The following is a 12,179-nucleotide window of genomic DNA, read 5'->3' as shown; positions in this document are numbered from 1 at the left end:
TCAATGCTTTTTCCAGCATAGTGGAGACCATGTCACAAGGCAAAAGTGATAACCAAGTGGCTCAGTGAACAAAATATTGGGATTTTGGGTTCATGGACAGGAAATTCCAAAAATCTGAATCCCATCGAGAACCTGGGATCAATCATCAAAAAGAGTGGACAAACAAGCAGAGTAATCATGATAATCCCCAAGTGCCGATTAGGAAAAAAATGGGCGGTCAGTCAGGATTTGGCCCAGAAATATCCAGCCGCCGGAGCGAAGGGCAGAAGTCTTGAAAAATAAGGATCTTTGCATAAACTTTGTGCTTTTGTTAATAAAGGCTTAAAAACTTAAGAAATTTTGATATTTTGTACTGCAGTAACTATAAAAACATCCAACTAAAAGATCTAAAGATACAAGCAGAAAACATTCTTAAAAAAAATAATAATTTGTGCCAGTCTCAAAAACTTTGGCTGTGGGGAGAGATGGAGGAGGTGGAAAATTGACGTAAAAGCCCATGGATTATGCGCGGCCAATGTTTTCCACTCCACTGGTGGCGTATACCAGGCGGTGACGGGGGCAGGTACACGATATGCATTGTGTGAGGTATATACAGAAAACAGACACAGGTTGTGATGAGGTAACTTTTATTGCAGCTGTTAAAATATAAATCGGTTTCTTCTTTTCATACAAACATCTGATCTCGGGCGGACTTGAGAAAAAAAAGTTCAGAAAAAAAAAAATTAAAAAACTTTCTTACATTAACCCTTAAAACGGAGAGCCAGTAGCAGCAGGGAACAAAAGGTGAGGATCTGGCTATGGGTCACAAGACACAACTTTTACTTCTCCTTTGTACTATCCTATGGAGACCACTTTCTGGAGCCCTTTGATCTCTCCCTGCTCCCTTGTATCATTTTCTAAACTCGTGTGTTTGTCTCTTGTTCGCCCTTATGACTGTATCTGCTGTATCTTCACCTTGCCCTCAAGGCAGTCTATTTTCAGCACTAGATGAGTCCGACATCTATGGTTTACCATCCATCCCCCTCCCCCTTTTCCTGAGCTTATCCCAATGCAACATCTTGCCCCCCACCCCCTTTCCCAGTCATTGTGATGTCATGACAAGGCAGAACAAGTGTACAAATGCCCCAGGCAGACCCTGGCTGCTTCATCTCAGCTCTGTATATATGCAAGGTTTGAGTGAACATTCAGACAGACAATCGTCTAACCAAGCACCACGCTCTGCAGATGTCAGGTGCCATTCTGGTGTAATGTTCTGCCGGTCATATGACCCATCCAAATGATATATATATATTCACATTTTAGGAAAGCGGTTGATCAGGAGATCTCAATGCAGGCCGCGAGGAGGTGACATCAACAAGACATCTGCCGGGCAATTGTAGTCAGACTCTTGCCAGGATGATAGCAGCTTTGAGGCTCCTACAGAATGACCACTAGGAGGCGTCCAACCCCACATCACACATCTCCAGAGTGGGATACTGGAACGTGGATTCCCTTCTGTCCACTGGCTGGAGAGAGAGAGAGAATAAAAAAAGAATTAAAAAAAAAAAAAGGGAAGGAGGAAGAGAAAGAGAAACATTTGAGCCTTGTAACTAAAATGAACAAAAAAATACTAATTTACAAAATAAGAGATGATAGATAGAGAATAAAGGAGGAAAGCGGTAACACTTCAATTAGGAAGCCCCCTCCTGTGGTGAAACATGCAGGGTCCTCATTCCCATATGATGCCAATTTACCTGGGTGACTATGCACATGGCACTTTATCTATATAAATAAAAATGTAAATGTTAGTTTGTTCAAAATCTTAAATCTCCAAAAGTTTTTCACAATGTTGCATTTGAATACACGCATGTTTTTATATACCTACTATGTTTTTATATACCAGCTGTTGGATGTAAAAGCAACAGCGAGAGGGGGGTGTTACGAGCTCAGTCCCAGGCTGACTCTCCACGGCCACCCGGCATTCCCCCCCCCCTTAGGTTTATGAATGAGATGTCACTTTCTCCCTCTCCTTCATTCGCCCCAGCTGCTGCATGTACTCTGCCTCCTTTTGTGCCCCCCGTGGGGGTTGGGGAAGGGGAATGACGAGACAGTCTGTTCAGGGCCGAAAGATGCTGCTGCTCATTACCAACACCGCCTCTGCTCTCCGGCACCGCTGCTTCTTCTCCGGCAGGTGAGCCTCATTTCTGACTGCGCAACAACAAACAGGGGAGGGAGAGAAGGAGAGAAGGAGGCTGCACGGAGAGGCGCAGGCCGCGGTCTCCGCTCTGGGTGATGAGCTGGGCCCGAGCCTGGCAGCAGGCAAATCCCACTGCGCCAAGTGTTCTAGAGTCAGCAAACCAGACGGACAATCTCTACATCTACACAGACAATGGAACAACAAAATATTGTATACCCACAATTATTGTGAAATGAAATATTTTAGAAACGTGCCCGCTTCTCCCCCCCCCCCCTCCTCCCATTTAACTAGACTGAGCCACAGCAAAGCATGGCCGGGTACAGCTAGTTGAAAATAAATATATTTTTTTCAATAAAGTGGCATATGCATAGTCACCCATGTAAATTGGCATCATAGGAGAATAAGGACCCTACATGTTTCACCACAGGAGGAGGCTTCCTAACTGAAGTGTTACCGCTTTCCTCCTTTATATTCTTTTGATACTGCATGGTTTTTGTATCATCTGTACATTTCACCTCTCTCAGTTATTGAATGCTATTTGACATCATTTTAGGTGTGAGTTTATTTACACCCATTTCAGATATCCGTTATATCTACCAATTATCATATGGGTATTATCCCCAAGCAAAGTTTTTCAGAATAGAAAAAGGACACATTTCGCCAGAGCCTTTTTAAAATGATTATTTTGCCTATGTGTTTGCTTCATAAAGATTCACATGGTTAATATTTAGGAAATTCAACAGATCTTTCGCACCCGTCTTATTTTTATTTGACAAAGTCCATTTGTCACAAAAGCATAAGCCCTTTTTCCATTAGGTGACCCAAGGAACAACGAGCACAACGTCTTTAAAAAGTACTAAGGTTACACAAGTACAAAGTTGGTCAGGACTTGTTCACATGCAGCATATTTTTTTTTTATGGCAGTAAAAACACTGCATTCAAAATGCCAGTTCTCAGCTTTTTTTTTTTTGGTGTAAAAGTAGATATTTAATAAATCTGGTTTTATTCATGAAAAATGCAGCAAAAAAACAAAGCCGAATTTTGTTTTGTTTTGTTTTTTTTTTTTTGTTTTGTTTTTTTTTTTAACACCCATAGAAAAATAATGATAAAATTGACAATGCAGTTGTCAAATTCAGTCAGAAAAAAAAAAACAAAGCATGTGCACGAGAGGTCTGAAATTTCATAGCTTTTGCTGGTACTGTAAAAAGGAATCTTATCTACATAAAAAAAGCTGCAAAAAGTGCTTCTTATGAACATAGCCTTAGATTGATGAAATATCCTTAGATTAGGTCAGAAATGGCAAAGATTGGTGCTGCTCGGCTGCTATTGACATGAGTGGGGGCTGAATTACAGCACCTAAAAATGCCCACTATACAGAGTCAGGACAAAACGGTTTACTGCAGTTCCCTTTGTGGTCAGATGTACAAAATCAATTGATCAATGGAGGTGCCCAGAGTCGGGCCAGCGACAAGGATAGGTCATCAATATAGAAATTTCAGACAACCCCTTTTAGGATAAGAATATTATAAATCCAGCTATAGAGTGGTAGCTCATCAATCCAAGTATATTCAGGCCCACCCAGCCTGAGGGATAGCTGCAGCGTGTACTGAGCAGTGTGAGATCTCAGCAGCAGAGGATATATACTGAGGAGTTGTCAATCAGGCTGTGTGGGCTCAGTTGCAGAGAGGAGGGACACTGAAAAATCCATGTTAGAATGGTTGTATAATCTTTAGGAAAGTACAACTCAATCTCCAATCCCCTTGGCTTCTTGACAGCCCCTCAAAGGAAATACAACAGCCTCACCAGGTGCAAAAGACCCAGTTAGTAACAGATGCAGTTTATATTGTGAAATCTGGTGACAGAACCACTTTAAAAACGGATCTGCTGAGAAAAATCTGTATTCAGCTGAAGAGTGCCCTCCAGTGGTGATAATCCAGCAGCGGTATCCCTGAAAAAGAAATCTGCTACTTTATCCGAAAACAGCATGATGTAGGGTTAAAGCCCCAGATTCCAGCGATGTATCACTTACTGGGCTGCTTGCTGTAGCTTTGGTAAAAATCACGTTTTCATCTGTGGCAGATCTAGCAGTTCTCTGAATGCTGAGCTCGGTATAACCACGCCCACACCACTGATTGGCAGTTTTCTGTGTGACCAGCGCATAGGCAGAAAGTTGCCAATGAGTGGTGGGGGCGGGGTTAAACAGAACTCATGAATATGAATATGGCAGCAGGTTTACTAGTCCTCTTGCGATACTAATTTTATAAAACTAGCAAGCAGCCCAGTAAGTGACACATCACTGGAATCAGGGTTTCTGCCCCTACATCATGCTGCTCTCAGCTTTGGTGGCAAAAACAGTGTTGAGGAACATGATGGGAGTTCCCTTTTCAATGAGTAAATTGGTCCCAAGAGGCATATTGAATTCTCGCCAAGTACGCTACACTTGACAACTAACATTCTAATCCATGTCCGTGCCGCGCGCCCTTCCTCCATCTGTACATTCATACCGGCTGTAAGCAGGGTTTGTCTTATGCAGCTGTTAATTTCCATGTGCTCAGTTTTGCCATCATGTGCCAAGAGGCCAAGACCAGTAATAGGCTGCATTCACCCATCATTATCTAACCTGCAATGAATGACATTTTTTCCCCGCTCTTACTGTCTATAAGTTAGCAAGAAGTGGGGCCCCAGTGGTAAGATTAGACACAAATCCAGTCATGTGTTACTATTAAGAAGGTCTAACATCTCTCCTTGCCGAGAGTGCCAAGCCGATGTAAGGAGACTTATAGGCCATGCAATGCACATACACTATATGGCCAAAAGTATTGTGCCCCCTACGCATTACATCTAAAGGCTTTAGAACATCCTATTCTAAAATCACTAGATTAGTAAGGAGTTGACTCCTTTGCAGATAACAGCTCCAACTCTTCTGGGAAGGAATTCTACAAGATTTTGGCGGTGTCTGAGAATTTTTGCCCTTTCATCCAGAAGAGCATTTGTGAGGTCAGACAGTGGGACGACCAGGAAAGAGAGTGTAAGCCAGACCCTCTTGTCCAACATTAAAAAGATGTTGGAGGTCATGTTCTTCAGTCCTAAACATGTGTTTATGGACCTTGTGCACCGGGCACAGTCATGGGGAACAGAAAAGGGTCTTCCCCAAACTGTTCCCACAAACCTGGAAGCTACAATTGTCCACAATGTCTTGTGCTGAAGGATTAAGATTTCTCTTCACTGGAACTAAAGGTCCAAGGCCGATCCCTGATAACAAGCCCTAGCATTATCCCCCCTCCTCCAAACTGTACAGCGGGCACAATGCAGTCAGGTGAGGGGCCGGATGTTATAAACTGGGGGCAATGGGGCCAGATGTTATACACCAAGCGGCAACGGAACTGAATGAAAAAATTGAGTTCAATAATTATGAAGTGCGGCCCAATATTTCTGTCCATAGGACCCGTGTGAAAATACGCTACACAACAATTTTTTAGTTAAAGATTATCTTTTGTTCGGGCTGTCGTTTTTTTAAAAAGTACATGTAAAGAGTGTCCAGAGATCGCCATTTTATGCTACCTTTAAAAATAAATAAAAAAAAAAAATGTCGCCACATCTGTCCATGGGTTGTATGCGGTATTGCAGCTTGTCCCCATTGAGATGCAGTACCACAACCTGTGGATAAATGTGCCATTGTTTTTTTTGAGTGTAAGTCATGTTTTTCTAATCGTGTACAACCCCTTTACATGTATGAGTACAGAAACTACAGCTAAAAACAAAGAAAAAAAAATAATGATATAAAAGAAAAAAAATTGTATGGGCTCTATGCAAATATTCTAGATCAAAAATATTTTATCACTTATCCACAGAATAGATGGCAATTACAGGAACATCCAAGAGGGGATCCCCATCGCAGTGACCGTTGTGCAGGATTAGGTGGGGGATTAGGATGGCGCAGTGATCCACCAATCAAGTAGTTAGTTATTGGGGGCATACCACTTTACCCCTTTAAGTGTCTTTACACACATCCAATATTCCAGGACATTTGCTATCCAGAATCTAAACGATAATACATATATAGTATACAGACATCCTTCAGCCACTCTCACCTAGTCTGTATTTGTCTTTGGCCTCCGATCGTTCCTTTGCATCAAAATACCATACAGTGATAGCAAACCTGTGGATGAAGAGAACATCAAAGTAACGTCCATACGATCCTGACCCCGGAAGCCAATCGTATGGAAATAGCGTCACTTACCGCATGGCGTAGGCTGGCTTCACTTCGTGAGGGTTGCGGCGATCAGACCAGAATATCAATAACCGGTCAAACAATGGCTCAATGTTGGCTACGACGGAACGTCCTTCCGGGAAGATTTGAAGGAGTCCTCCGTGGACCTGAGTATAGAGAATGAGGAATAGATCAGAGGATCATCATTGATCTTATACGTCCAATTGGCAAGTACGGGGGAAATGTGCCGATTTATTATAGCATTACAAAATAAAAATTTTCCAGCAACATCTCTATAGGAGTCAGTTTCATAGGTCCTTGTTTCACAGTCCAAGAATGGACCACGATGTCCGGACTGGCCATGGGTCTCCTGACCTGAACTCAGCAGTCTCATAGGTATATAGGAGGCTGTTAAAGAAAGAAGTGGTCCACTACTTATACATTGATGTCTGATCAGCCGGTTTCCGGCACCCCCACCGATCAGCTTTTATCGGCGTCTGCAGCGGTAGCCGCCGGCCGGAAGTACTTACTTGCAGAGCTGGGCCCACAGATAGGGCATCAATGTATAAATAGTGGACATCCTCTGTGTCCGAGTAATGACCGGTAAACTTAGACATGTGAAGCCAACCTGAAAGGACACTTGACATCACATGCGGTTGTCAGAACCTCATGACAAGATATGCAGCGTTCCATATACACTGCTCATCTTTTCCTATAGTAGAAGGCATTTACCGATTGGCGCAAGAGAAGGAACTTCCTACAAAATCACTAGTTTTCTGACTTTTTGGGATCTCTAGTCAAAAAACAAAAACACACATCCAGACAATATACTGCAATATTAGGAGTTAGTTAAATTTTGTGCACTGTACCCGCAATTTTACCATACGAGCCAACTTCTGCCTTTACATTTTGGGGGTTACTGAAGCATAATAGGGGGCAGGGCAAATTCAGCAAGTTCCCTAAGGTGCTGTTGAAAAAGCCCAAACCTTCCCGCAATCCAGAAATTCTGGAAGGGATTTCTTGTACCCCAACATCTAGTGGTGGTAGGGCTTGAAGCATGGATGGGGTGGAGAACGAGGGGGAGGAGCACAACCTTCAGATGGGACAAAACCAAAAGATGAACAGAGCTTGCTCTGCTCTCAGCTCGTCTCCACATACCGGCCACCAAGAGAAGGAAAAGTATAACAGTACGGTAGTCCTTATCCCATCAGGTTGCCTTCAGACATTGCCACATTGGGAACGTAAACACAGATCTTACTATAAAGGTTTTCCCATCTCTCAGACATTTCCCCCTCTTTACTGATGTAGGGCACAATGAGAGGATTTGTAGACCGGCCGGGGTTGCAGCAGGTTACACCTTTGGTATTTTGTAAGTCATTCATAGCTTTCCAGTCCGTGCCTGGAGCCTTATAAATAAATAAAACTACAGCGATTAGATGCAGGAAATGGCGGGGCAGACCATGATTGATTCACACCGCCGCCTGTCAAGCCGACTTAAAGAGCAACTTGCGTCAAAAATAAAAATTCTCTTATACGTTCAGTATTCTTTTCCATAAAGGATAGCATTATTTTATGTGATCAGCAGGAGAGATGCTTACACCCCACACGCAAGCATGACGCAGTGGTGTAATAGATTAACCCCTTAGCAACACACACCATATATGTACGGCACAAGTGCACCATTATTATATGGAGCGGGGGCTGGGAATAGTCACAGCAGCATTTAGAAAAATAAATAAATAAATAAAAAATAAAAAAGGGGTGAGGTAAGGGTCACTTCAACCACCCATTATTCCCCCAATATAATGCATTTGCTGGGTGTCAATGGGTTGCGATGGCAGCTGAAGGAGAGGGGTGGGGGACAGGGGGTCTATTGAAGCGCACCCCCCCCTCTTTACGTTCATTATACAATAGACTGCAATACTTAATAACTCCAATTAGAAATGTAGTATAGTTCTCCTGATTCGCTAGGTCTCTTTCCTTATGTGCAGGCATTGCAGGACCTTAGGTATCCATGGTTACGACCACTAGCAACTAGCTAACTTACTATATCAGTGGTCGTATAGTAACTATGGATACCTAAGGCCCTGCAATACCTGGACATGAGGAAAGACATGTAGTATAGTTTTTCTGATTCGCTATATTTCTAATTGGAGGTACAAGATTATATTACACCTATTACATACTGGGATAGGATCTTGGAGATGGGAGTAACCCTTTAAGTTTTGCAATATATGGTATAGGTGGTCAAGCAGTTTCATGTTCCCCAAGGGGGCAAAAAAAATAATATTAATATACTATAATGTAATTATTTTTATTATAATAAAATATAACAATTTCTAGCCATCACTTTTCCCCCCAAAACCGTATAATATAAAAAAATAAAATTAATTAAACTTAAACATTTGTTATTGCCCAGCCCATGCATAGTTATCCTAATTACTAAAATCAGGAATATTTATCCATCCTAAACTCTGCTGCCTGACTAATCCACCTGTACCCCCGCTATTCCCCAGCCTCTCCTCTCTGTCAATCTCTTCACTGGCTCCCCATTACTCAGAGACTCCAGTTCAAAACCCTAACCATGGCATACAAAGCCATCCACAACCTGTCTCCTCCATACATCTGTGATCTAGTCTCCCTGTACATACTTGCACGCAACCTCCGATCCTCACAAGATCTCCTTCTCTACTCCCCTCTTATCTACTCTTCCCACAATCGTATACAAGATTTCTCCCGTGCAACCCCCCTACTCTGGAACCCTCTACCCCAACACATCAGACTCTCGTCGACAGTGGAAACCTTCAAAAAGGAGCCTGAAGACCCACCTCTTCCGACAAGCCTACAACCTGCAGTAACCACGGTTCCACCATACCGCTGCACGACCAGCTGTGCCCTCACCTACTGTATCCTCACCCATCTCTTGTAGATTGTGAGCCCTCGCGGGCAGGGTCCTCGCTCCTCCTGTACCAGTCGCTGTCACATTGTGTTCAAGATTATTGTACTTGCTGTTTGCAATGTATACCCCTTTTTCACATGTAAAGCGCCATGGAATAACAACAATAAAGTGAACGCCAAGGTAAAGATGTGGCATGTTCACTTTCTTTTGCTTACATCACCTTCCCCCCAAAAAATAATTTACTATTATTAATAATAAACAATTATAGCTCATTCTGCAATAAACCTACATGTAACTCCAATTGACCAAAGGTTAGGTTCAATAAATGGCAACTAAAGTCTTTTTTTATTGCAAGTTTTGTTTTAGTTTCCTCACTACCCCCTCCCCGCAAATAACACCCGACTTGCTATTCATTCCGCCTTGTAATAGAAAATTACCATTCAAAACCTGTCCCCCCAAAAGAAAAAAAGAAAAAGAAAAAATTGGTACTGACAGCCTCAGCCTTTGAAGGGTTATATCAAATTGACAAGGAGAATGGTGACGCTTAGTTTATCTAAACATTTCCAGGGTGAATTACTGAGGAACCAAAGAGGACAGATTCTCCAGAATGGCTTCAGTAGAAATGATCGAAAACATGGCATAAACAGATCATAGACATTCCTCTTTAAAATATATTTTCTGCCCCCATCCATCATGTAGATCTATGGAGTAGTATAAATAAAAGAGCCCATATCACAGTCATGATGATGACTGTACAGTCCATGACCTGTGCAGATCACTACGGAGCAAAGTCATGGACAACGTATCACATGATTGTGCCTCATGATGTCCGCACATTCCTCGTCTCTTCAAACCTTGACATTGGGCTGGTGGCCACGGGGGTACGCGTTGCTGAGAGGACTTACCTTTGTGTCCCAGTTTTGATTTAGGTAGTAAATGCAAGTTAAGCAGCGACCATCCCGATTTGGATTATCCACATGTCGTACGTATCCCATCCCATTGCCCGGATAACAAGCGACCATTGCCTGGAAGAAACAAAAAGGGAGAATCCATTGAGAACAATTTTCTGATGTGTTGTCTACACTTAGGAGAACACAGCACTGGGGTAACCTGGCCACCATAGCTGTCAATGAAATGTATTGCCTACACCCTTTTGACACTATGCAGAGTTTTCTGACAACATTTTAAAGCATGCCCTTCACATTGGATAAAAAGTCAACTGACCCTACCAAAATCAGTGGGCTTGGCTGACCTCTTGGTATTGGGGTCTCCAAACTGCCTGATGCCAAGCGTTGGTGGGAGAGAGGGTGGAGAAGATGCAGAGTAGCAAAGTAGCAGTGGACCCCTTTTCGCGTTTTCTTTCTTGCTTTTACAACATGGGAAAAGGGGGATTTGAAAGTTCGATCACTTGTACAATACTGCATGCTTTTAAGAATCCCAAACATCACAGACACCAGGGTCTTCAGTAAGACCCGGGTTGCTGTGAAAAAGCCAACAATTCAAACCTCTTACATGCCGCTGTCATAATCGACAACAGTATCTAAAGGGGGTTAAACAGCTACAATTGGAGCCAGCCATCGGTACCTAAAAGCCAACAGTCTAATATGTATGGGGACGTCCCGACTCTCTCTAGCAGATTATATCGTGGGGGAGAGAGAAGGATCTGACATGTCCGATTTCCAGTGGCCAATCCTATTGATCACTGAGAAATAAGCCGCTGCCAGGAATAAAGCAATGGAACTCTCAAAGAACACAGAAGTGCTCAGTCAATCCAAATGTATCTCAAAACAGAGGCGGGTGGCGTAGAGCAGTCAAGAAAGAATTGTCAATCGTTTGCACCCCCAACATGTTGTTAGCCAAGAACAAATTGAGGGTTAAACTGCTACAATCAGACCTAGCCGGCATCTGTATTATGAGGCGGGCTCAGCACCTGAGCCTGCTCCATATATGCAGTGCACACAATGACCTCTGGAAAAAGTAGCCCTCAGGTGCTTCTACGATCTTCCCATAATAAACGCTGATCAACTATATAGAAAATAGATTGATTCTTGCTTAAACGCAGATCCAGACTGTACAGGGCAAATGATCACTACCAAGTTCAGAGGACCCTTGTCGCTGCCATGCTTACATGAGCCAATGACTAGCTTATTGCCCTATGTACAGTAAATGAGAACACACATTAGTAGATGAAATACTACAATTCTATGACTTCTCTAGTACTGGATCATAAGAGGATCTATTCCAAAAAGGTTCAATTACTGAATAAGCCTTTATACAATCATGCGGTCCTACACCTCCGTTCTTACTCCCAAGAGTAAGTCCAATATTCAGTCTTCCATGCAGGACTACATTTCCCACAGATCAAATAATTTCATAAATCATAAAAGTGACGTTTTTCTTTGGAAGCCTCTCATGACTGCGGATCTCAGAGCAGATAATCTAGGTTTTTTCAGCTAGGACATTTGGAAAATACTAGGACCCCAGGCTCATTCTTGTGTATCCGAATCTACATGCTCAGAATTACTACACAATAAAATTTTGCCCTAAACTTTCCCCAACACTGGGCCCCCACCTGCGTCACCACTGTAGGAACCCTCACAATATCCTAAAGATAAATCGCCTTGTGTCAGGGGGCCCACTGCATTCCTCTAGACTACTCTTAAAGGGGCAACACCACAATTTACACCGTGTAGAAGAAGCAAGCATGCTGTCACAGAAGAAGGTTCCTATACCAGAGGGGATTTTTAATAACATACGGGGTGCAAAAGTGGAACTGTTCTGCTTAAAAGGGGTCAAACGACTATTTGCCACCAGCACGCCTCCCAGCTCTGAAGAGTCGGAAAGAGCGGCATATTGTGGGTTGCAAAGACCTTAGTCTTCCCACACAGTTTGGT

The 12,179-nt window shown here is 42.9% G+C and overlaps 1 protein-coding gene across 1 annotated transcript in view; it reads right to left on the bottom strand.

Annotated features, from left to right (window-relative positions):
* Positions 1 to 609: 609 nt before the first annotated feature.
* Positions 610 to 12,179, bottom strand: part of EGLN2 (egl-9 family hypoxia inducible factor 2) — a 28,757-nt gene continuing 17,187 nt past the window's right edge. Inside the window, exons 3-6 of the mRNA XM_073641505.1 lie at positions 10,191 to 10,310; positions 6,417 to 6,553; positions 6,268 to 6,335; positions 610 to 1,505 (exon numbers count right to left, since the gene is read on the bottom strand). Coding sequence (XP_073497606.1) covers positions 1,453 to 1,505; positions 6,268 to 6,335; positions 6,417 to 6,553; positions 10,191 to 10,310 — 378 coding nt within the window. The 3' untranslated portion in view covers positions 610 to 1,452. The remainder of the gene's footprint in view (positions 1,506 to 6,267; positions 6,336 to 6,416; positions 6,554 to 10,190; positions 10,311 to 12,179) is intronic.

Source organism: Phyllobates terribilis, unplaced genomic scaffold, assembly GCF_046119375.1.
Source record: "Phyllobates terribilis strain yellow unplaced genomic scaffold, ASM4611937v1 Scaffold_7__3_contigs__length_470593459, whole genome shotgun sequence".
NCBI classification, from domain to species: domain Eukaryota; kingdom Metazoa; phylum Chordata; class Amphibia; order Anura; family Dendrobatidae; genus Phyllobates; species Phyllobates terribilis.
This window is presented reverse-complemented; position numbering and strand designations above follow the sequence as displayed.